The 23,746-nt window shown below is 51.9% G+C and overlaps 1 protein-coding gene across 1 annotated transcript in view; it reads left to right on the forward strand.

Annotated features, from left to right (window-relative positions):
- Positions 1-565: 565 nt before the first annotated feature.
- The window catches only part of nrg3b (neuregulin 3b), a 137,539-nt gene continuing 114,358 nt past the window's right edge, over positions 566-23,746 (forward strand). Inside the window, exon 1 of the mRNA XM_062475589.1 lies at positions 566-2,626. Within this exon, the coding sequence (XP_062331573.1) occupies positions 1,792-2,626 (835 nt within the window). The 5' untranslated portion in view covers positions 566-1,791. The remainder of the gene's footprint in view (positions 2,627-23,746) is intronic.

Raw genomic sequence — 23,746 nt, forward strand, 5'->3', positions numbered from 1 at the left:
CTCCCTTCCTCTCAGCTCTCCTCGGGGTGTGTCTCTGCACGGTGTGTGTGTGTTCTCCTCGGGGTGTGTCTCTGCTCGGCGTGTGTGTGTCTGCACGGTGTGTGTGTGTCTGCACGGTGTGTGTGTCTCTGCACGGTGTGTGTGTGTCTGCACAGGGTGTGTGTGTCTGCACGGTGTGTGTCTCTGCACGGTGTGTGTGTCTGCACTGGGTGTGTGTGTGAACCACCGTCTGTCTCTGCATCTACTGCTGCATCTGCCGCAGCACAGCTCCCTCTCTCTCTCTCTCGCTCTCTCTCTCTATACCTCTGTCTTTCTTTACCTCTCTCTACCTCCTCTCTTGCTCTCATTTATTCATTTTCTCTCTCTACCTCCTCTGTCTCATTTCAACCTCTCTCTCTTTCTGACAACTCTTTTTTCACCTCTCTTCCCCTCTCTGTTTCTTGCTGATGTCAGGGTAGGCAGTTTTTCCCGCACACGTGCTCACTCCGTCCGAGGTGTGGTGTGGAGGGAGCGATGGGGCAGTTGTTGTCTGTCAGGCTGGAGTCCTGCCGTCGGAGGGGCGAGCCTTAAAGCCCACATCACACAGAGGATCGAGCCAACATTCCCCTCCCCTCTCTCTCTCAGCTCTCTCTGTCTCTCTCTCTCTCGTTGATTCCTCTCTCTCTCATCTGTACCTTCTCTCTCTTTCCTAGTCTCCGCAGCCTCCAAGAACAGCCGCCGCATCCGTTTTTTAGAGCAGCCCCCTCCCTCCTCCTCTCTCGCTCGTTCTCTCTCTCTCCACCTCTCCATCTCTGCTGCTTGCCAGTGGGGGAATGTAGAGAGGACCGACCAGCAGCAGCAGCGTTCTTCCGTTGAGGCAGTGTGAGATTCTGAGGACCGACTGCCGGACACAGATGGACAATTCCGACAGGAGGACACGGATCTGAGAGAGATCAGTGGGATTTACCCCCCTCCCTTTCCTCCACCCCTCCCTGCTGTAGAGAGAGAGAGCAGGGCGATCTCTCGCTGCATCTCCCTGCTTCTGTGTCTGTGCGTGCTCGTGTCTGGTTGCTGCTCCTGAACAGGAGCACCTCTGGAGGTTGTGGAGGTGTGTGTGCAGCAGGCAGCCGAGGGACGGAGCCCCGGAGCGTTTTGGGAGCGGATCTCGTCCAGAAGACCAGGGCGTCGCGGCAGAGTGGGACAGCACTGGATTGAAGTGTTTTTCAGCAGCGTGAGGGTGCAGCCCTGGGTGGATTGGCTAATCCACACACGCAAACACGAGCTCACCCACACAGGGATTTACAACAGAGCTCGGAAGACTGGCCGTGGATCGATACCCTGCCTGCTTTTTGCCTCTGCTATCCCCCTCTATCAGGGGAGCGAAGCTTCCTGGGATTTACCATTGCCTCGTTACTGCTGAACTGGGGAGAGGCGTGTCTTCACGCCTCGCTCCCTCACCTGCCCACGTCTAACCTGTGTATGTGTTAGAGTGTGTGTGTGTGTGTGTTTGTTTGTTTGTATTCTGCTCTGTGCCGATGGGAGCATGGTTCTGCTTGTGTGTGCATTAGTGTGAGCTACCCAGCTTGTAATTACTGGTCTTGCGTGTGGGACGCCAGTGTGTCTTGTTAGTTTGCTCCAGTGTGTGTGTGAATCTTTGTGTGTGTGTACACATGTTGCTATTTGAATGCAGGTGTTTCGTGGGTACATGGTAAGATGCCCAGTGTTGGCTCTGTGCCCCGTCCCCTCCCTTGTGCATTCCCTGTTGTGATTGGGCCCCCAGTTTGATCCCTGACACCCACCCAGCTTGGCAGAATGAGCGAGCGTTCGGGCGCCAGCACGCTGGCCGCCATGAGCCTGGAGGAGCCCGGGGGCGAGCAGGCGTCTCCGCGGGCCCCGGGGCCCCTGCGCTGCGGACCCTGCGCCCTCCTGCCCCGGCAGCAGACCTGGCTGTGTGCCGTGCCCCTGGTCATGGGCTTCGTGGGGCTTGGCCTCAGCCTCATGCTGCTCAAGTGGATCGTAGTGGGCTCCGTCCAGGACTACGTCCCCACAGACCTGGTGGACGCCAAGGGCATCGGCCAGGACCCTATCTTCATGTCCCAGCCCAGCTCGGTGCCCAAGGGCTCGGACACTTCAACCCTGCCCTCCCCGGTGTCCAGCACCACCCCCCTGGCGGCTGACGGGACCGCCCCCCCCCCCAGAACTCGAGCCGATCCACCGGCCAACCACTCGGCCAACGGGAGCCCGGCCAATGGAGGCAGTAAGCGCGCTCCACACCTCCACAACAGTGTGGTGATCCGCGTCCCCGCCACGGTTAGCACGACAACCGCCCGCCCACCACTTGGCCCTACGCCGGGAAGGGAGGCAACCCCCCGCGGCACCTCCACGCGCCGGGAGAACGGGCAGAGCAACGGACGCAATGGGGCGTCCAACCCGCGGCCACGAACCACCTCCTCTACGACCACCACCACCTTGGAGCCCCCCACCACCCCTCCTGCTACTAAGGGCCCCCCCAAGGTGCCCCCGCCCACCGCAGCCCCCGGACCCCCCCTGAAACCAACACGTTGGAGCAGCGGCCGCCCCCCCAAGGGCCCCCCCAAGGGCCCCCCCAAGGCCCCCGCCACACGGCCACACCACCGCTTCAGAACACGTGAGTCTGGACTTCTATTAAAGGGTGTGTGTGGGGAGGGGCACTGTGCGTGTGTGTGTTGACGTACAGTATTTGAGCCCTGACTTTTGTGTAAGTGGAATGAGACGGATTGTGTTACTGTACTTCACTGCTGCTGAAATAACCCTCAGAATTCTGTGGAGGTGGGTCTGGGAACTTGCCTGGAGTACAGCTCTTTAAAATGCAGAGAAAGATGACATTACAGCTGCATAACCATATTTTCATCACACAGAAGCTTTCTTCAGCTCCAGACACACGTCTGCCAGTCCTCCGATTTGTTCTTCTCTCTCATCTTTATCTCTCGTCTTGAACATTAACAAGATTAGCATCTCCTCCGGTGTAGGGTCTTGATATGTCTGTCATTACACAAGGCCATATCTCTGGTGATGGTGCTGTGACCTTCGCCCCCTGCTCTCTCGGGGAGGCCTGTGGACACAGTGCAGTTATACACAGGTGGGTGTAGATGTAGACCAGGTGGGTGTAGATGTAGACCAGGTGGGTGTAGATGTAGACCAGGTGGGTGTAGACCAGGTGGGTGTAGATGTAGACCAGGTGGGTGTAGACCAGGTGGGTGTAGATGTAGACCAGGTGGGTGTAGACCAGGTGGGTGTAGACCAGGTGGGTGTAGACCAGGTGGGGTTCTCTCTGCTGCAGGAAGTACACTCTGATACCAAGCCTGCTCCGCCCCAGAGAGGGATGAGAGGGAGATGGATGAGAGGGATGAGAGGGAGATGGGCCGGAGATAGAGAAGCTGGAGATGGGGGAGGAGGAAGGGGGGAAAGGGGAGAGTAAGGAAGAAAGAGAGCAATTGATATGTTGAAAGAAAGAGCCAGAGAGTGTGTCCGGCTGGGGGGGGGGGTTCTTGCTGACTGAACCATGGAGGAGAAAGAGAGAGGAAGAGGGGAAAAGATGGAGGGAAAGGGACAGGGAGAGAGGTAGAAGGGAGGGTGCATGGAGAGGGGCAGGATTAAAGATGGCGGGTATAGGAAGACAGAACTGGGGAAGGGATTTTTGCAGATTTAGTATTTTGTAAAAAGGCAGACTCTGGGAATATTTACTGCACAAGAAATGTGTTTTAACATCACAGGGGAGTTTCTCCTACGATGTGTTACTGTGTGCCTACGCATGCATATTGAAATGTTAAACTTGTGGTTGAGATATAATGTCGGCCTCTGTGTAACTTTCTCTTTGATAACATTTCAAAAGGAATATGATATGAAGTGTATAAATATCCTATTGACTTGTGATGCCGTGTTTAAGTGCACTCCGCGTCTTAGACTGCTGCAGGTTTCTGTTACGTTTCTTTATGCTGAAAACACACTGCTTTGTTTGTTTTCTCTGAGGAAGTAAATAATTGGGTCAATTTTCTCAATCGATTTTCTTAGACCAACTGAAGGTCAGGCGTGGTTCAATACCCCAACATCCCAACACTTTATATATTAATTATTGTTTAACTCTCAAGCAAGCATCCTGAACTTAAAAATGTGTTGATGTGAGAGGCATGAGCACACACCTTCTGTACACTGAGGAGACTGAATGTGATAATGTCTCTGCTCACCTGAGGGGACTGAATGTGATGATGTCTCTGCTCACCTGAGGGGACTGAATGTGATGATGAGTCTCTGCTCACCTGAGGGGACTGAATGTGATGATGTGTCTCTGCTCACCTGAGGGGACTGAATGTGATGATGTCTCTGCTCACCTGAGGAGACTGAATGTGATGATGTCTCTGCTCACCTGAGGAGACTGAATGTGATGATGTCTCTGCTCACCTGAGGGGACTGAATGTGATGATGTGTCTCTGCTCACCTGAGGGGACTGAATGTGATGATGTGTCTCTGCTCACCTGAGGGGACTGAATGTGATGATGTCTCTGCTCACCTGAGGGGACTGAATGTGATGATGTGTCTCTGCTCACCTGAGGGGACTGAATGTGATGATGTCTCTGCTCACCTTAGGGGACTGAATGTGATGGCAGGTCTCTGCTCTGGTTCTGATTCTGCTCTGCAGACACAGAGCTAGAGGCAGAGCGAGAGGCAGAGGCGGAGCTAGAGGCAGAGCTAGAGGCAGAGGCAAAGCTAGAGGCAGAGCTAGAGGCAGAGGCAGAGCTAGAGGCAGAGGCAAAGCTAGAGTCAGAGCTAGAGGCAGAGGCAAAGCTAGAGGCAGAGCTAGAGGCAGAGGCAGAGGCAGAGGCAGAGATGTGCATGTTCTCCTGGAGATTAGAGACGTGCATGTTCTCCCCTAACTAGGGTTGGGTATCCTTTGGGTTTTCACAAATTGATACTTAAAAAAAATAGCCACAAAACGAGGGTGTATGACATTTACATTTAGTCATCTGACTCCCTCACATGACATTGTTTTTATAGAAAAAACAGATTTTAAAAAATAAATCACTGTTGTCTGCCATGTTTTTTGACTTCCTTTGTTCAGACTTGCATCACGTGAATATTGGGAAAAACTTTTGATTTTTTTCTTCAGATTATTCTGACACCACATGAATGCAGTATAATTTAACTAGCATTCATATGCATTCTTCTTACGTACGTTTTGGAGCACCAGAGGGCAAATATTTCAACAGACACCTCAGGCATGTGTGCAAGTGGGACCGAAATGTGGCACCAAAATCTGCGTTAAATATACAGTATATGTGTTGTGTGAAGTCTACATGCAGAGACATGAGACAGGACTGGAGGAAGTCTACATGCAGAGACATGAGACAGGACTGGAGGAAGTCTACATGCAGAGACATGAGACAGGACTGGAGGAAGTCTACATGCAGAGACATGAGACAGGACTGGAGTTATGGACTTATTTTCATGAAAATAACAAGGTGTTGTTTATATTTAAACAGTTTAAACGTAAATTAAGCATTATTTCAGCATTCACTGAGAAAGGATTGAGCCGTTGTTTTGCACGATAACAGAACCACAAGGCAGTTATACTAGTCAGCACATACAGACGATCAAGTAAGGTTCTGCTGGGTGATTCTTATGGGTTCATGTGCTGTGGTGTTGATAGAGGAAGGCAGAAGCCCCAGGCTGTGTGTTAGCATGTTGATGGATCCTCTCTATTGGATATTACTGGTAGAGGGGCCCATGCTCGTCTCACAACTATAAAGATGTTTTACTGTCGCAGGGCCTGAGGTTTATAGGCACTTTGTATGGCATCTAGCTAACTCACTGAGGTAACCAACATATTACTGAGCACACTATGGAGGTGTGCTGTCAGGCTGGTGCTGCTGTAATACCATAGTCTCTTGGACTCACCCCTGGACCAGGCTGGTGTGTGTGTGTGTGTGTGTGTAGTGCATGTATGTGGTGTGTGTGTGTGGTGTGACAGCATGTCTCTGCTGGTCCAGATCTTAATGAATCTCTGTGTCCTAGAAGAAGACATGCTCTGCCCATTAGGCATCCTGTTAGACATCACTGCATCTTACACAGTCTAACCCTGGCCCATGCTCATCCTCCCTCTCTTTGTCTCTCTCCCTGTCTCTCTACCTCTCCCTGTCTCTCACTCTCTCCCTTTCTCTCACTCTCTCCCTTTCTATTACTCTCTCTGTCTCTCTACCTCTCCCTGTCTCTCACTCTCTCCCTTTCTATTACTCTCTCTGTCTCTCTACCTTTCCCTGTCTCTCACTCTCTCCCTTTCTATTACTCTCTCTGTCTCTCCACCTCTCCCTGTCTCTCACTCTCTCCCTTTCTATTACTCTGTCTCTCTCTCTCTCTTTCTCTCTCCACCTCAGTCTATTCTCGTCTCTTAGTATTTCCACATCTCCTTTGCCCACTTTCTTTCTGAAAGACCTTGGTACACACACACACACACACACACACAAGCAAACACAAACATTCAATTATACCCCTGTGACTCTTGTTTACCTCTCCTCACCCTGTGAATCCTAGACTTCCCTTCTGTGTGAGTTCCCGGGAAGGAAACAGCTCTGTGTGTATGTGGAGGAGAGCAGGAGAGATATGGAGGATAGCAGGAGAGATGTGGAGGAGAGCAGGAGAGATGTGGAGGAGAGTAGGAGAGATGTGGAGGAGAGCAGGAGAGATGTGGAGGAGACGAGGAGAGATGTGGAGGAGAGCAGGAGAGATGTGGAGGAGAGCAGGAGAGATGTGGAGGAGAGCAGGAGAGATGTGGAGGAGACCAGGAGAGATGTGGAGGAGAGCAGGAGAGATGTGGAGGAGAGCAGGAGAGATGTGGAGGAGACCAGGAGAGATGTGGAGGATAGCAGGAGAGATGTGGAGGAGACCAGGAGAGATGTGGAGGAGAGCAGGAGAGATGTGGAGGATAGCAGGAGAGATGTGGAGGAGAGCAGGAGAGATGTGGAGGATAGCAGGAGAGATGTGGAGGAGAGCAGGAGAGATGTGGAGGAGAGCAGGAGAGATGTGGAGGAGAGCAGGAGAGGTGTGGAGGAGAGCAGGAGAGATGTGGAGGAGAGCAGGAGAGATGTGGAGGAGACCAGGAGAGATGTGGAGGAGAGCAGGAGAGATGTGGAGGAGAGCAGGAGAGATGTGGAGGAGAGCAGGAGAGATGTGGAGGAGAGCAGGAGAGATGTGGAGGAGAGCAGGAGAGGTGTGGAGGAGAGCAGGAGAGATGTGGAGGAGAGCAGGAGAGATGTGGAGGAGAGCAGGAGAGATGTGGAGGAGAGCAGGAGAGATGTGGAGGAGAGCAGGAGAGTTTATAACTGAGCTGTGTTGGCTGTGGGCCTGTTCCTCTGATAGAGTGTTGGGGGCAGGGAGTCTTCACACTAACACATCATTGTAATTCAACACACACCTCACAGAGTCAGGAGCCAACCAGCCAGCTAGCCATTCTGTAGCGGAATCTTTTCCAGATAGCATAACATTAGGCAATACACACACAAGCACACACACACACACCCCTCACCCCAGAAATCCCCACAAAACAACACACACACATACACAAGGAAACCAACAACAAAGTCTAAATGGATCAACATCTGCCATAACATGTACAGAAGGATTTTGATGTGGCAGCAGGGCGGGAGCTTGTTCTGTGACACGTTACGGCCCCCATGTTCCCCATCCTGGCTACACAGGCACACGAGGAGTGTGCGGAGAGACCGAGAGGAGGGGTGGGATTAAAAACAAAGATATAAATCTATTCTTTTTCCCTCTCTCTCCAGGGAGAGTTAGGCTCAGATTTTCCTCGCTGCCTCTCAGGCCCTCTCTCTCAGTCCCCAGATGCACTTGGCTTCTCACACCACAGCAAGGCCTGAGCTAGGCTATATCTTCCTCCCTCCACGGTGCCTGCCCTAGAGACAGCGGCAGGCACCTGGCTCTGCCTGCCTGCTGTAGGATGGAAGCAGAGCGACTGCTGTGAGAAGCCAGCATCGCTAGGCAGAGGGTGTAGCAGTTCTGGAGGCTGCTGCCTGATGGCTGCATCATCCCTCTCCAGTCCCCCAGTCCCCTAGTCCCCCAGTCCTCCAGTCCCCTAGTCCCCCAGTCCTCTTGTCCTCCAGTCCTCCAGTCTTCCAGTCCTCCTGTCCTCCAGTCCCCCAGTCCTCCAGTCCCCTAGTCCCCCAGTCCTCCAGTCTTCCAGTCCTCCAGTCACCCAGTCCCCCAGTCCTCCAGACTGCGTCACAATACAAATAATACTATTTCATGATACTAATGCGTCCACCAGGCTACCATAATGGAGCCCTCTTCTCCTGTGACTGGTCTACAGGGTCCAGGCCCCTGTTGAAACTATACTTACACTGAGGAGATCGATGTCTCTATATTCTCTACAACAAACAAACACAATGTGACATTTGCCCAGCTGCCGGCAAGGCTGTAACAGTGCCGGACGGAGGATACAGAGACCTGGGGCTGTTTACATTTAGTAATTTAGCAGATGCTCTTATCCAGAGCGACTTACAGTAAGTACAGGGACATTCCCCCGAGGCAAGTAGGGTGAAGTGCCTTGCCCAAGGACACAACGTCATTTGGCACAGCCGGGAATCGAACTGGCAACCTTCAGATTACTAGCCCGCTTCCCTAACCGCTCAGCCACCTGACTCCCTTGTCACCTGTTTCCCTAACCCATACTCTCTCAGGAGACGGGGCCTCGGCCCCTGTCCCAGGACCCTGAGAGTCATGAGGAGCCCGGTCTAAACACCATGGAGGCCATCTTAGGAGAATGCCACAGAGAGATTCATGCAGACCTGCGTTCCAGTGGGAGGTGTCTTGGGAAGGGGACCAGGCCGGTGGGTGGCGAGTTGTCTGAGGAAGGAAGACGGGGTGGGGACGGGTGGGCAGGGAGGGGCATGGAGGGGAGGGGTCTGAAATATTAATGAATGGGAAACATGTGGAAGTAGAGTGGCAGGAAGCCTGAATAATGGATGAGGCCTCCAGCAGTTTGGAGTGCTGGGATGTCCCACACTGGCGCAGTTTAATGGCTGGAACAGGCTGCGGCCTCCTGGTTGATGTTCATTGCTCACACGTAGAAACCGCTGACCTGGAGGTCCGACTAGGATTGAAAACACCCCACACCCCCACACCCCACTGGGTTGTTCACTGTTAGAACTATACTCTTCTGATCCCCGCTTCCTTGAACGTCACTTTGGATAAACAATAACCCGTTCATGTGAGCGTGAACGAGCTCAGCCAGAAGCAAGTCCAGCTTGTACCAGCGTGCGGGTCCAGCTTGTACCAGCGTGCGGGTCCAGCTTGTACCAGCGTGCGGGTCCAGCTTGTACCAGCGTGCGGTTCCAGCTTGTTCTCGCTTCGCCACATAGTGTTCATCTTCTGCTAATGATCCTCCTTCACTCAGTGAGAATGCGGGTGGCTTGACAATAGCCGGGGGTAATGAGATATTGTGTGATTGCAGCGTGTGGCTCGGCTGTGCTGAGAGCATTAGGTCCGTACGTATCTGATCACAGTCTGTCAGACCTCTGGTATTGAATTACAGACCCGAAGGGGCTCCTCGCTTCCGGCATCCATTTGCAAACAGACACAGTGGAACGGGGGGGTCTACTTGATGGGGTGAGACGTGCATTATCCATCCAATAAGCACCCTCTTGGTCCAAGTCACTGTGGAGAGGCTGGGGACAGACTGCAGGTGTGGGGAGTGTTGGGTAGTGTTGGGGACAGACTGTAGGTGTGGGGAGTGTTGGGTACTGTTGGGGACAGACTGTAGGTGTGGGGAGTGTTGGGTACTGTTGGGGACAGACTGTAGGTGTGGGGAATGTTGGGGACAGACTGCAGGTGTGGGGAGTGTTGGGTAGTGTTGGGGACAGACTGCAGGTGTGGGGAGTGTTGGGTAGTGTTGGGGACAGACTGTAGGTGTGGGGAGTGTTGGGTACTGTTGGGGACAGACTGTAGGTGTGGGGAATGTTGGGGACAGACTGCAGGTGTGTGGAGTGTTCGGTAGTGTTGGGGACAGACTGCAGGTGTGGGGAGTGTTGGGTAGTGTTGGGGACAGACTGCAGGTGTGTGGAGTGTTGGGTAGTGTTGGGGACAGACTGCAGGTGTGGGGAGTGTTGGGTAGTGTTGGGGACAGACTGCAGATGTGGGGAGTGTTGGGGACAGACTGCAGGTGTGGGGAGTGTTGGGTAGTGTTGGGGACAGACTGCAGGTGTGGGGAGTGTTGGGTAGTGTTGGGGACAGACTGCAGGTGTGTGGAGTGTTGGGTAGTGTTGGGGACAGACTGCAGATGTGGGAAGTGTTGGGTAGTGTTGGGGACAGACTGCAGGTGTGGGGAGTGTTGGGGACAGACTGTAGGTGTGGGGAGTGTTGGGTAGTGTTGGGGACAGACTGTAGGTGTGGGGAGTGTTGGGGACAGACTGCAGGTGTGGGGAGTGTTGGGTAGTGTTGGGGACAGACTGTAGGTGTGGGGAGTGTTGGGGACAGACTGCAGGTGTGGGGAGTGTTGGGTAGTGTTGGGGACAGACTGCAGGTGTGTGGAGTGTTCGGTAGTGTTGGGGACAGACTGCAGGTGTGGGGAGTGTTGGGTAGTGTTGGGGACAGACTGCAGGTGTGGGGAGTGTTGGGTAGTGTTGGGGACAGACTGCAGGTGTGTGGAGTGTTGGGTAGTGTTGGGGACAGACTGCAGGTGTGGGGAGTGTTGGGTAGTGTTGGGGACAGACTGCAGGTGTGTGGAGTGTTGGGTAGTGTTGGGGACAGACTGCAGGTGTGGGGAGTGTTGGGTAGTGTTGGGGACAGACTGCAGGTGTGTGGAGTGTTGGGTAGTGTTGGGGACAGACTGTAGGTGTGGGGAGTGTTGGGGACAGACTGCAGGTGTGGGGAGTGTTCGGTAGTGTTGGGGACAGACTGCAGGTGTGTGGAGTGTTGGGTAGTGTTGGGGACAGACTGCAGGTGTGGGGAGTGTTGGGTAGTGTTGGGGACAGACTGCAGGTGTGGGGAGTGTTGGGTAGTGTTGGGGACAGACTGCAGGTGTGGGGAGTGTTGGGTAGTGTTGGGGACAGACTGCAGGTGTGGGGAGTGTTGGGTAGTGTTGGGGACAGACTGCAGGTGTGGGGAGTGTTGGGTAGTGTTGGGGACAGACTGCAGGTGTGTGGAGTGTTGGGTAGTGTTGGTGACAGACTGCAGGTGTGTGGAGTGTTGGGTAGTGTTGGGGACAGACTGCAGGTGTGTGGAGTGTTGGGTAGTGTTGGGGACAGACTGCAGGTGTGGGGAGTGTTGGGTAGTGTTGGGGACAGACTGCAGGTGTGTGGAGTGTTGGGTAGTGTTGGGGACAGACTGCAGGTGTGTGGAGTGTTGGGTAGTGTTGGGGACAGACTGCAGGTGTGGGGAGTGTTGGGTAGTGTTGGGGACAGACTGCAGGTGTGGGGAGTGTTGGGTAGTGTTGGGGACAGACTGCAGGTGTGTGGAGTGTTGGGTAGTGTTGGGGACAGACTGCAGGTGTGTGGAGTGTTGGGTAGTGTTGGGGACAGACTGCAGGTGTGTGGAGTGTTGGGTAGTGTTGGGGACAGACTGCAGGTGTGTGGAGTGTTGGGTAGTGTTGGGGACAGACTGCAGGTGTGGGGAGTGTTGGGTAGTGTTGGGGACAGACTGCAGGTGTGGGGAGTGTTGGGTAGTGTTGGGGACAGACTGCAGGTGTGTGGAGTGTTGGGTAGTGTTGGGGACAGACTGCAGGTGTGTGGAGTGTTGGGTAGTGTTGGGGACAGACTGCAGGTGTGGGGAGTGTTGGGTAGTGTTGGGGACAGACTGCAGGTGTGGGGAGTGTTGGGTAGTGTTGGGGACAGACTGCAGGTGTGTGGAGTGTTGGGTAGTGTTGGGGACAGACTGCAGGTGTGTGGAGTGTTGGGTAGTGTTGGGGACAGACTGCAGGTGTGGGGAGTGTTGGGTAGTGTTGGGGACAGACTGCAGGTGTGGGGAGTGTTGGGTAGTGTTGGGGACAGACTGCAGGTGTGTGGAGTGTTGGGTAGTGTTGGGGACAGACTGCAGGTGTGGGGAGTGTTGGGTAGTGTTGGGGACAGACTGCAGGTGTGTGGAGTGTTGGGTAGTGTTGGGGACAGACTGCAGGTGTGGGGAGTGTTGGGTAGTGTTGGGGACAGACTGCAGGTGTGTGGAGTGTTGGGTAGTGTTGGGGACAGACTGTAGGTGTGGGGAGTGTTGGGGACAGACTGCAGGTGTGGGGAGTGTTCGGTAGTGTTGGGGACAGACTGCAGGTGTGGGGAGTGTTGGGGAGGCTATCATCACCAGAGTAATTTGTGTTCAGGTCCAGTACCTCTAATGATGAAGTCATGCAGGCTTTGAAGGCCTTGATGAAGCCATTCATTAACGCACCTCACTCCGTAAAGGGAAAAGGTCATGCTTCATTAGGTAAAATGTACTGGTGTTAGCCTGGGTGAATGACTGCATATCTTCAAACAGCTTCTGTATCTTGGTGAAAGACCAGTACTGAGATATTCAGAAAGACAGATGTCCCTCTTTTGAGCTAAGGTGGCTCAAGTTGTACTTTTAAAAATGGTTTAATCAACAGCGATGACTGTTATGTTAGTCACGATTTTCATGCATCTCCCTGCAGTGTGGAAACTGTTAAATACTCTCACTTTCCCTGCTTAGCGCTTAGCATCTGGGTACATCATGGGTCCACAGGGAAGTGTTGATTGTGGAGGCTGTCAGTGGGGCTGATTCATGCCAGCATGTGGCTGAGTGCCATGCTGACGATGCCCACACACAGGGCACACACACACAGGACATACACACACACAGGACACACACACACAGGACACACACACAGGACACACACACAAAGGACACACACACACACACACACCCCTAACATGGAGGCTCCTTGGTGGTGGAAGAGGTCACCTCTCCTCCCTCCCTCTCTCTCTCCCTTCAATCTATCCCTCCCTCCCTCCCTCTGTCCTGCATCATCCATGCCCCTGAGCCTTGTGACTTTCTCTCTCTCTCTATCTCTCTCTCTTTTTCTCTCTCTTTCTCTTTCTCTCTCTCTCTCTCTCTTTCTCTTTCTCTCTGTCTTCTACACACACACACACAAAAAGTAACAATAATTCTGGCGTCCTATTTCATCCCTGAATAGGACAGCAACTATGAATACTGTCCAATGAAAGCTACAGAATGGCATTCAGGCTTGTTGTGATTTATATATAAAATGTATATTTTTAGAAGTCTAGTTAGAGATGCAGTTAGCTCTACATCTGTTTTCACCAATTAAAATCACAAAGACAGTCATCAGCTGTGCTGGTGTACCTTAACCAGCTTTTCTGTGTAGAAGATGTTCTTACGGATGTACTTACGCTAACCCTAATTTACGTCTAGTTATCGCGTAAACAGTTTATGATGTTCCTCCCCTTGTTACGGTACAAGTACACACATGCCTGACTGTGGGCTAGATGTCAGCTGTGCTGAGTAGAAGTACAAGTATGGTTGTAGCATCTGGAGTCGGTTTATCGTGAAGCTGAATGGTTTGTCTCTGCTATCTGTGGAGGCCAGGTCCTCCCAGATTAGGAGACGGCGTGTGTGTCGTTGTTTAGAGAGTTCCTGAGTAGATGTTGTCGCCGGGGAGATTAATCAACAAACAAGCAACAAAGCTGCATGGAGCGTAGGTGTCATTAACACAGCAGCCTCCATGGCCCAGCTTCAGCCTGATCTGTCTGCAGCTACAGATTGCTGGAGAGAGAGTTGATGGAGGGATAGAGGCATGTAGAAATAGACAGACAGCCATGGAGATAGAGAGTATGAGACAGGGATTGAGTGGGGCCGCTCTTGTGTTTTTTTTGTTGTCGTCGTGGTAATCTGTGCATGGTAAAACCTTATCCATGGGGATAATGTCAACTCACTCCCAAAGATAACAAGACAAAAGCTCCCAGGCTAGTACTCGCCCTACTGTGTGCTGTATTTCCCCCCTAATCTGCGGTCTTACATGGATGTGCTCTGCAGATGTGTTGTTCACCGATTAGTGCAAATGCAGTTGTATCACTTCCTGTGTCAGCTTTAAACAGGCCGATGAAAGGGACAGATCCTAAAGCTCCAGTAGCTTCATCTTCGGTGTTCCTGCTGAGTGGTGCTGCAGCTGGACACAGCGCTCCATGATGTCAGTTTGTCAGGAAGCTGGATCCCTCTGGAAGTCAGGGTATGCTAATTGGATTTAGCTGATTTTTGAAGCGTTCGTGAGCAGGGAAGAGAGGTTGTTATTTGCCTACTGTTATCACACTTCTAGTCTTTAACATTTTCTGGATGATTCTTTGAACCAAGGTGTTTTTGACTTGTCCATTGACTTGCAGTCTCCTGGAACAAAACGTTCCTGCTACCCACCTTGGTCTAACCCTGCTACCCACAGGTGCAGGTTAGAGGCAGGGAGGTCTGTATTGGGGTGCAGGTTAGAGGCAGGGAGGGTTTGACAGGAGGACAGACTAAAGACAGGACTATGTTTAGGCAGTCAGACAACAGAGTGAGTTATGAATCAAACACCTGGAGAAGAGTCTTCATAGCTGCTCTGTTTGAAACATGAATCATTGATAGGACACACAGAGCAACGGTGCTGTTACCATGGAACACCTGTCCCCCAGGAAGTCTGGTGCTGTTACCATAGAACACCTGTCACCCAGGAAGTCTGGTGCTGTTACCATGGAACACCTGTCACCCAGGAAGTCTGGTGCTGGAGGAGGAGGAGGAGCTCCTCTACTGGTGGTCAACTAGAAGGACAGAAACAGTCTGAAATACAACAGTCGTGTTTCCTTTCTTATGAATACAGTGAAAGGGCATTTGTTCTTTTACAAAGTAAACTTCTAAACAGTTTTAAACCATGCCTGTGCAAAGCAGTTATATTACAACCAGCATGTTCTGGTACAAGCTCAGCACTGGAGAACAAGCTGTTTGTTTCTAAAGAAACGAATATCGTGTTGGCACATTTCCAAGAAGGAACACAAGGAATTGAACTTGAAAATCTTTCTCTAATTGCCTCTCTCAACCCATCTCCCATGGCTTTTGTCGTTGACGTGGAAATAATTACAGTGGAACTGAAGTACAAAACTTGAAGTATCTTCATGGTTTTAATGAAGTGAGATGGTGGTGTTGGGTGGAAGGGAACTGCTCTGCTCTCAGTTACACAGTCTGGTTCTGCTGGAGGTCTTCTGCTATTGGATAAAATGTTTCATTACTGATGTGTGAATGTGCTCTGTAGGGTTTCTGCAGTCATAAGGATCCTCTACAAACATCATATACACACCGCACACACACCACACACATACCACCCCCCATTACATCTCCCCCACACACTCATCACCCCCCCCTCCCCGGCTCATCCCTGTAGCCTTATTGCCAGTTGCCATGGCTGCCCATCGTAGTGTTGTTGTGATCTACTCTCTTCTCCTCTCTCCTCTCCTCTTTCCTCTCTCCTCTCCTCTCTCTCTCTCTCTCTCTCTCTCTCTCTCTCTCTCTCTCTCTCTCTCCTCTTCTCCTCTCGTCTCCTCTCTCCTCTCCTTTCCTCTCCTCTCATCCTCTCTCCTCTCATCTCTCCTCCTCTCCTCTCTCCTCTCCTCTCTCGTGTTCTCCTCCTCTCTCCTCTCCTCTCTTCTCCCCTCTCAGGTCAAGCTGCCTGTACAGGCTTTACACACAATAATGAAGCTAAACCCAGGGGCACAGGGAGACTGCAGGGTCAACATGAGCCTCGTGAAGGGATGTAGGGAGGGGGGAGGAGGAGGAGGGGAAGGGAGTGTGGACAAGGAGAGGTGTTGAGAAGGGGGGGTTTAGAGATGGATAGATAAGCTCACCCCTCACCTACCAGCCTGTCATAGCCTCCCTCCACCAGCCCCCCTCCACCAGCCCCCCTCCAGCAGCCTCCCTCCAGCAGCCCCCTCCACCAGCCCCCTCCACCAGCCCCCCTCCACCAGCCCCCTCCACCAGTCCTCTCCACCAGCCCCCCTCCACCAGCCCCCTCCACCAGCCCCCTCCACCAGCCCCCCTCCACCAGCCCCCCTCCACCAGCCCCCCTCCACCAGCCCCCTCCACCAGCCCCCTCCAGCAGCCCCCTCCACCAGCCCCCTCCACCAGCCCCCTCCACCAGCCCCCTCCAGCAGCCCCCTCCACCAGCCCCCCTCCAGCAGCCCCCTCCACCAGCCCCCTCCACCAGCCCCCTCCACCAGCCCCCTCCAGCAGTCCCCCTCCACCAGCCCCCTCCACCAGCCCCCTCCACCAGCCCCCTCCACCAGTCCCCTCCACCAGCCCCCTCCAGCCCCCTCCAGCAGCCCCCTCCAGCAGCCCCCTCCACCAGTCCCCTCCACCAGCCCCCTCCAGCCCCCTCCAGCAGCCCCCTCCACCAGCCCAGCAGGGTTTGGCTGTTAGCGGCAGGGGGTGGTGGTGGTAAGGGAACAGCCTGACAGGGGGGGGGGGGGGCAGAGAGAGGATCCTGCTCTGTGGGCTTCAGGTCAGACCCAGGACAAGCCCATCAAACGCTGGCATACGTCACAGCAAAGCCTGCCTGGGTAATCCACAACAGCTGGGGTGTGTGTGTATGTGTGTAGTATGTGCCTATGTGTGTATTATGTGTCTTGGTGTGTGTGTTTTTCTTTGTGTGGGAGCAGGGTATGTGTGTGTGAGAGCAGGGTATGTGTGTGTGAGAGCAGGGTGTGTGTGTGTGTGTGAGTATCAGAGGGACATAGGGATCGCCCGTCAGATGAGGACAGCTGCAGATGTGGTGGCCTAGATAAGAGGTTGATGACACCAGCCTCCTTCATGAGGAGCCAGAGATCTGCAGGCGGGTGGTCTCCTCCTGGCTGCACAGACACACAGACACGCAGACATGCAGACACACAGACACACACAGACACACACACAGACACACAGACACACAGACATGCAGACACACAGACATGCAGACACAGACATGCAGACACACAGACATGCAGACACACAGACACACAGACATGCAGACACACAGACATGCAGACACACACACACACACAAACACACACATGCAGACACAGACATGCAGACACACAGACACGCAGACACACACACACACACAGACACACACACAGACACGCAGACACACAGACATGCAGACACAGACATGCAGACACACAGACATGCAGACACGCAGACACACAGACACGCAGACATGCAGACATGCAGACACACACACAGACACACAGACACGCAGACACACAGACATGCAGACACACAGACACACAGACATGCAGACACACATGCAGACACACAGACACGCAGACATGCAGACACGCAGACATGCAGACATGCAGACACACACAGACACACACACACAGACATGCAGACATGCAGAGACGCAGACATGCAAACACACAGACACACAGACACACAGACACACAGACATGCAGACACACACAGACACACACAGACATGCAAACACACAGACATGCAGACACACACACAGACACACACACGCAGAGACACAAACATGTAAACATGTAGACACACAGACATGCAGACACACGGCAATCATCAACCACTATGCACTTACGTTTGAGCTGTTGTTAAGTCCTAGTAGCAGAATTAGGGAGGATTGTGGAGATTTTGAGACGTTTTTGTTTTGGTTAACGCTAATTATGTTATAACATCAACCTTAGGCCGAATCGATTACGATTACGTCATCTAGCACGTATCGATATCTCCAAAGCAAATAGTGTTATGCACTTGTAACGGGGGTGTAACAGACGTGGTCTTGCTCCGTCCTAAAGGCTTCCTGGACCGATGTTCGTCCCTGCCCGGGCTCGAACAGGGCCTCTGCCACCTCTGACTGCCAAGCACAACCACTACCAGCTACGCCAAAGAAAAGCTAGCTATTCGTTGACGCGGGTGGCCTGTTACATACCTGAGGAGTGAGTTTCACCGATTCACACCGGTTACACACTGATATCAAACTAAATTTGCTGCTAATGATGTTTAGTTAAACCTGTAGACATGCTAGTCAGAGAAATGCAGGACTGTTGTGCAAATCAGCAATGTAACGTCAGGACTGTGTATAGCACAAAACAAGACTGTCGTAATTTTTTAATCAATTATTTTAGCCGAAAATATTACATTTATCGGACTCTGGATGATCTGGCCGCCATTGTTGCCGGTCGCGCAGGATTCACATAGCCCTAGGTTTCAAGTAAGCTCCTGTTTTCATTTGGTTTTACGGGGTGTATACCCCTTCGTCTTAGCCCTACCCCTAGCTCAAAAAGAGTATTGGGACACCACTTGCTCTCACGTGAACACGCAAAATGAAGGGGGTAAGTGCCTCTCTGGCTGGGGAGAGACTAGCAGGCCTCTCTGTGCCTCTCTGCTGGGGAGAGACTAGCAGGCCTCTCTGTGCCTCTCTAGCTGGGGAGAGACTAGCAGGCCTCTCCGTGCCTCTCTGGCTGGGGAGAGACTAGCAGGCCTCTCTGTGCCTCTCTGGCTGGGGAGAGACTAGCAGTCCTCTCTGTGCCTCTCTAGCTGGGGAGAGACTAGCAGGCCTCTCCGTGCCTCTCTGGCTGGGGAGAGACTAGCAGGCCTCTCTGTGCCTCTCTGGCTGGGGAGAGACTAGCTGAACAGGCCTCTCTGTGCTCACTCTCTCTGGACAACTTGGCTGAAGGAAAGTGAGAGAAAATGTAGATTTAAAGTTGATGAATGCTGTCTTTGTCTGTGTGTGTGTGTATGTATGTGTGTGTGTGCATGTGTGTGTGTATGTATGCATGTGTGTTTGTGTATGTGTGCATGTGTGCGTGCATGTGTGATTGCGTGTGTGTTTGTATGTGTGTGTGCGTGTGTGTTTGTGTGTATGTGCTTCCTTCCAGGTGTAAGAAAGGTTGTGGGGGAGCTGACAGAGTAGCAGTGCTGCTCTGCTGTCTCCAGGCTGCCAGGACAATCTGCCCACACCTGAGGAGGAACTGAGTCTCCTATCAAAGAGAAAACACAACAAATCATGGCAGCCGCTCAGTCCTAGAGAGAGAGAGGCTCAGTCCTAGAGAGAGAGAGAGAGAGGCTCAGTCCTAGAGAGAGAGAGGCTCAGTCCTAGAGAGAGAGAGGCTCAGTCCTAGAGAGAGAGAGGCTCAGTCCTAGAGAGAGAGAGACTCAGTCCTAGAGAGAGAGAGACTCAGTCCTAGCGAGAGAGAGGCTCAGTCCTAGAGAGAGAGAGGCTCAGTCCTAGAGAGAGATAGACTCAGTCCTAGAGAGAGAGAGACTCAGTCCTAGAGAGAGAGAGACTCAGTCCTAGAGAGAGAGAGGCTCAGTACCAGAGAGAGAGAGGGTCAGTCCCAGAGAGAGAGAGAGACTCAGTCCTAGAGAGAGAGAGACTCAGTCCTAGAGAGAGAGAGGGTCAGTCCCAGAGAGAGAGAGAGACTCAGTCCTAGGGAGAGAGAGACTCAGTTAGTCTTGTTAGACAGCTGCAGCTGTAGATCTGTTTCTCTAAACAATTCAATTCAGCTTTATTAGCATGACAGTCACTACAACCGTATTGCCAAAGCTAGAGGCACAATAACAGATTATACATCAACAAATAATAATTTGTAAAACAAAATCAAAACAAAATCAAAACAAAAATAACTAAAGTGAATAGTACACAGTGAAATGGACATTACATATAATAAATAGAAGGCAAAATGTTAAGACTATATGCTATACTCTCTCATTCATCAATCAATCAATCAATCAAAGTTTATTGTCGCATACACCAAATTGCTTCAGTGCAGCGAAATTCTTAAGACTTGGCCAGCAACATCATAATGCATGCTGTTTAAAATGTCTCCCTCGATTTACCTCTGCTCTCCTGTCCTTAGCCTGTTGCTGTAGCCTTCTCTCCCCCGCCCTGCACACCCACACCCATGTCTTTGCAGTTCAGCCCCCTGTGGTTCATATGCTGATGTGCTCGCCTACCTCCACCCCTCCTTTTCTTGTCTCTCATCCCCCCTCCCCTCAACCCTCTTCTTTCTCTCACCCCTTCACCTCCCCCTGCCACCCCTCCCCCTCCCACCCCTCCCCCCCTGCCCACCCTCCCACCCTGCCCCCCCTCCCCCTCCTTAAGTCTTGAGGTGTTACTGGGGTTGTGACCTTTAGGAAGTATGATTGACAGGTTAGAGGTTGACTGCCCCTCGGGGTCTGGAGAATCAGAAGTCACCATGTTTGATTTCAGATGAAGCAGCGGGAGCCACCGGCTACAGCTCAGGCCTTCCTCCTCCCCACCTCCTGTCCTCCCCTCCTCCTCTTCCTCCCCTCCTCCTGTCCTCCCCTCCTCCTCTTCCTCCTCCCCTTCCTTCCTCTTCCTCCCCTTCCTTCTTTTTCCTCCCCTTCCTTCTTTTTCCTCCCCTTCCTCCTCCCCTTCCTTCCTCTTCCTCCCTTCCTCCTGTCCTCCCCTCCTCCTCCCCCCCTCCACTCCTCCTCCCCTCCTCCTGTCCTCCCCTCCTCCTCCTGTCTTCCCCTCCTCCTCTTCCTCCTCCCCTCCTCCTCCCCTTCCTTCCTCTTCCTCCCCTCCTCCTCCCCTCCCTTCCTCCTGTCCTCCTCCTGTCCTCCACTCCTCCTCTCCTCCTCCCCTCCACTCCTCCTCCCCTCTTCCTCTCCTCCTCCCCTACTCCTGTCATCCCCTCCTCCTCGCCTCCTCCTCCCCTACTCCTCTCCTCCCCTCTTCCTCTCCTCCTCCCCTACTCCTGTCCTCCCCTACTCCTCTCCTCCCCTCTTCCTCTCCTCCTCTCCTCCTCCTGAAGGTTTTTTTAGCATCACTCTTTCGTTTCCCTGACCTTTGCTACTGTAGAATCAGTTCAGATCAAGATACAGTAATCAGGACATTCCACACTGGGGCACACTTCTTCAGACACATTTCTCACATTTCTACATCTCTCACATTTCTACATCTCTCACATCTCTCCAGCTATGTTCAGTTGCTGTGCAGGTTCCACCTGGAATGACATCATCGTGGTTCTAGCTGAGCTAGGTGTTCTCTTGGATGCTGCTAATGGCCACGCATGAATCTTTAATCCCAGAGAAGATGTCTTCAGAGAGTCTGTGTGTGACAGCAGCCTCCACAGAGAGCAGTCAGGCTGAAGAAGGCTGCATTAGTGGGTCATAGGGAGGCTGGAGAAAGCACTACAAGAGGGAACATGTTTGATGGTGTTTGTTTTCACGCCAGCATCCGTCTGGATGCTGATGTGAGGCTGTCGGGACGCACGTGGAACCGGCTGTTGTCCACGATGGAGACGGGCTAGCACACTGTCAAACGCCCTCCTCAGAGGAACAGACAAATCAGTCAATAATTGGAGAGTGTGTGCTTGTGTGTTTGGATGTTCTTCTAGCACGCAGTGTACAGTATGTGTGCCTAAATGTTTTTTATGCCTAATGGCGTGTGTGTGTGTGTCTCTCTGCGTGGGTGTGGGTCTGTGTGTGTGAGTCTGTGTGTGTGTGTCTGTCAAGGCCGGATTAACCATTAGGGCAACTGGGCACTTGCCCAGGGGCACATGACATCTAAGGGGCCCTGGACAATGTCAACTAAAATGTTATATCACGTTATGAACGCAGTCCTGACTTTCCTTAATGTGAGTACTTTATTGCAACTCGTTCGATCAAAATGTTATGTTAAATCACGTCAAAAACAGTGTGTGTAGTCTAGTAGCCAGTGCCGCCTCTCCCATAACGCTCACTACGCGCTGTGCGTAGGGCACCAACTCCTGAGGGGGCACCAAAAAATAGCCAACTGAAAAATCATCATAGTTATAATTCTTATAATACCGATATTATTTTAGTATAGAAATATTAGACACGTATATTACAAAACAGGCAGAACAAGAGATGTATTTAAATGCTCACAAAAAGTTACGATGCCCCCCCCCCCCCCCCCCCCAAACATCATAAACAAATAGGCTACACACTCAACTTCCCAAGCTCGCTGTGGGTGCCCTTCCCTCAGTGGGCTGACGAACTTTGACAGTAGGCTAGGTCAACTTTTCTAAAATGGGCTTAAAAAGATAACAGGAGTCAGGGGAAGGAAAAAAGAAAGAAAGAGACTGCGAGATGGTGCCCGTGCATCACTTTCAGGTAAGTTTAATCATTGTTAAATACGGGAAATGTGCTGCTAATTTAATGGTTAGCCTATGCATACACCTCAAACTTGCTGACGTTATTGCTAATGTTAGCACACTCAAATATGTTTTAACTTATTTAGGTGTAAACTAGATTGAGATTTTACTGTTAAACATTATCTATGCATTTTACAAGTAGGCTAACTGACGCCAGCTAGCTGTTACTTTCTTACCTCCTGTCTGACAAGTTTTAACAATTGAAAAACGGCTTGTAAAATGTTTATTTTACATAAAGCTGGGGGCTTAAGCCTTGTTGCCCAGGGCACAGAAAATTGTTAATCCGGCCCTGGTGTCTGTGTGTGTGTGAGTCGTGTGTGTGCTTGTACCTTGTGTGATGTACTGCAGTCCCAGGCCATCACTCCTTCCTAAAGCCCTCAGTGACGTCTGAAGGCCCACTGGTGTTTCTGCTGCTGAGGCAAAAAAAACTGAATCTTTGAGAGACTAGAACCAGAGAGAGAACCAGAGAGAGACTGCAGACTGAGAACCAGAGAGAGAACCAGAGAGAGATTGCAGACTGAGAACAAGAGAGAGAACCAGAGAGAGAACCAGAGAGAGAACCAGAGAGAGAACCAGAAAGAGAACCAGAGAGAGAACCAGAAAGAGAACCAGAGAGAGAACCAGAGAGAGACTGCAGACTGAGAACCAGAGAGAGAACCAGAGACTGCAGCTTTTTGTTCCAACTCTCACAGCAGACAGGAACCAGCGAGACAGCAGGTTGTTGTACTGCTGTCTGGTCGATGCACGATGTGAAGCACTAACAAACCCTCTGCAGCTGCAGGAATGTTTGGACTGTTGCTAACCCTTGTTTGTGGTTCAGTATCACAGCATTATTATGCAGGTTAGACCAGTAACTTACTTTCCTATTCTCATTCACCTGATAATTGCTTGTGGGATGGAGGCTTGATGGGAGCAGCATTAGACAGGCAGGGAGTGGCTGTAGAGGAGCAACTGGACCAAAAATAATGTGACGTGAAAATACCTTTACAGTGGAGAAGTCCCTTGGGGCTTGCTTCCACCAGCTCTGCCGGGTCATTTATGATTTATAAAACACATTCATCTTGTCTCTCTGCAAAACCGTTCAACTTTTGCTCAGGGAGGCTAAAAAACTGAACTGGGACCAGGACTAGGCCCAGAACTAGTTCTAAAACTAGGATCAGGCACCAGAACCAAGACCAGAATCTAACCCAGAACCTTAACCAGAACCATGACCAGAACCAAAACTGGGTCCAGGACCAGAACCAAAACTGGGTCCAGGGTCCAGAACATCTAAACCAGCAGCTTGACTGCATCTTCCCCAGGTTGGCAGAGCTTTGCCTTGGAATTCTAAGCTGAAAGAAACAGACTCTTTTTCTCGGTTCAAACAAGTCAATAATATTCCAGTCACTCACTGTAAATGCAAAGTGAGGATGTGTGTCAGTGTTGAGACAGGCCAGCCCTGGCCACGATTCAAATGTAATCTCTCCATCTCTCCGCCCTGGGAGCCTGATCTCTGTAAACAAACACAAGCTGCATCAGGTCTAAGCCTGGATTGGATTCACCTTTGATTGGGTGGCATGGAGCACGCTAACGGCTAAATTGCTCTTGAACGAAGTGGC

The sequence above is a fragment of the Osmerus eperlanus genome, chromosome 12 (genome assembly GCF_963692335.1).
Source record: "Osmerus eperlanus chromosome 12, fOsmEpe2.1, whole genome shotgun sequence".
NCBI classification, from domain to species: Eukaryota; Metazoa; Chordata; class Actinopteri; order Osmeriformes; family Osmeridae; genus Osmerus; species Osmerus eperlanus.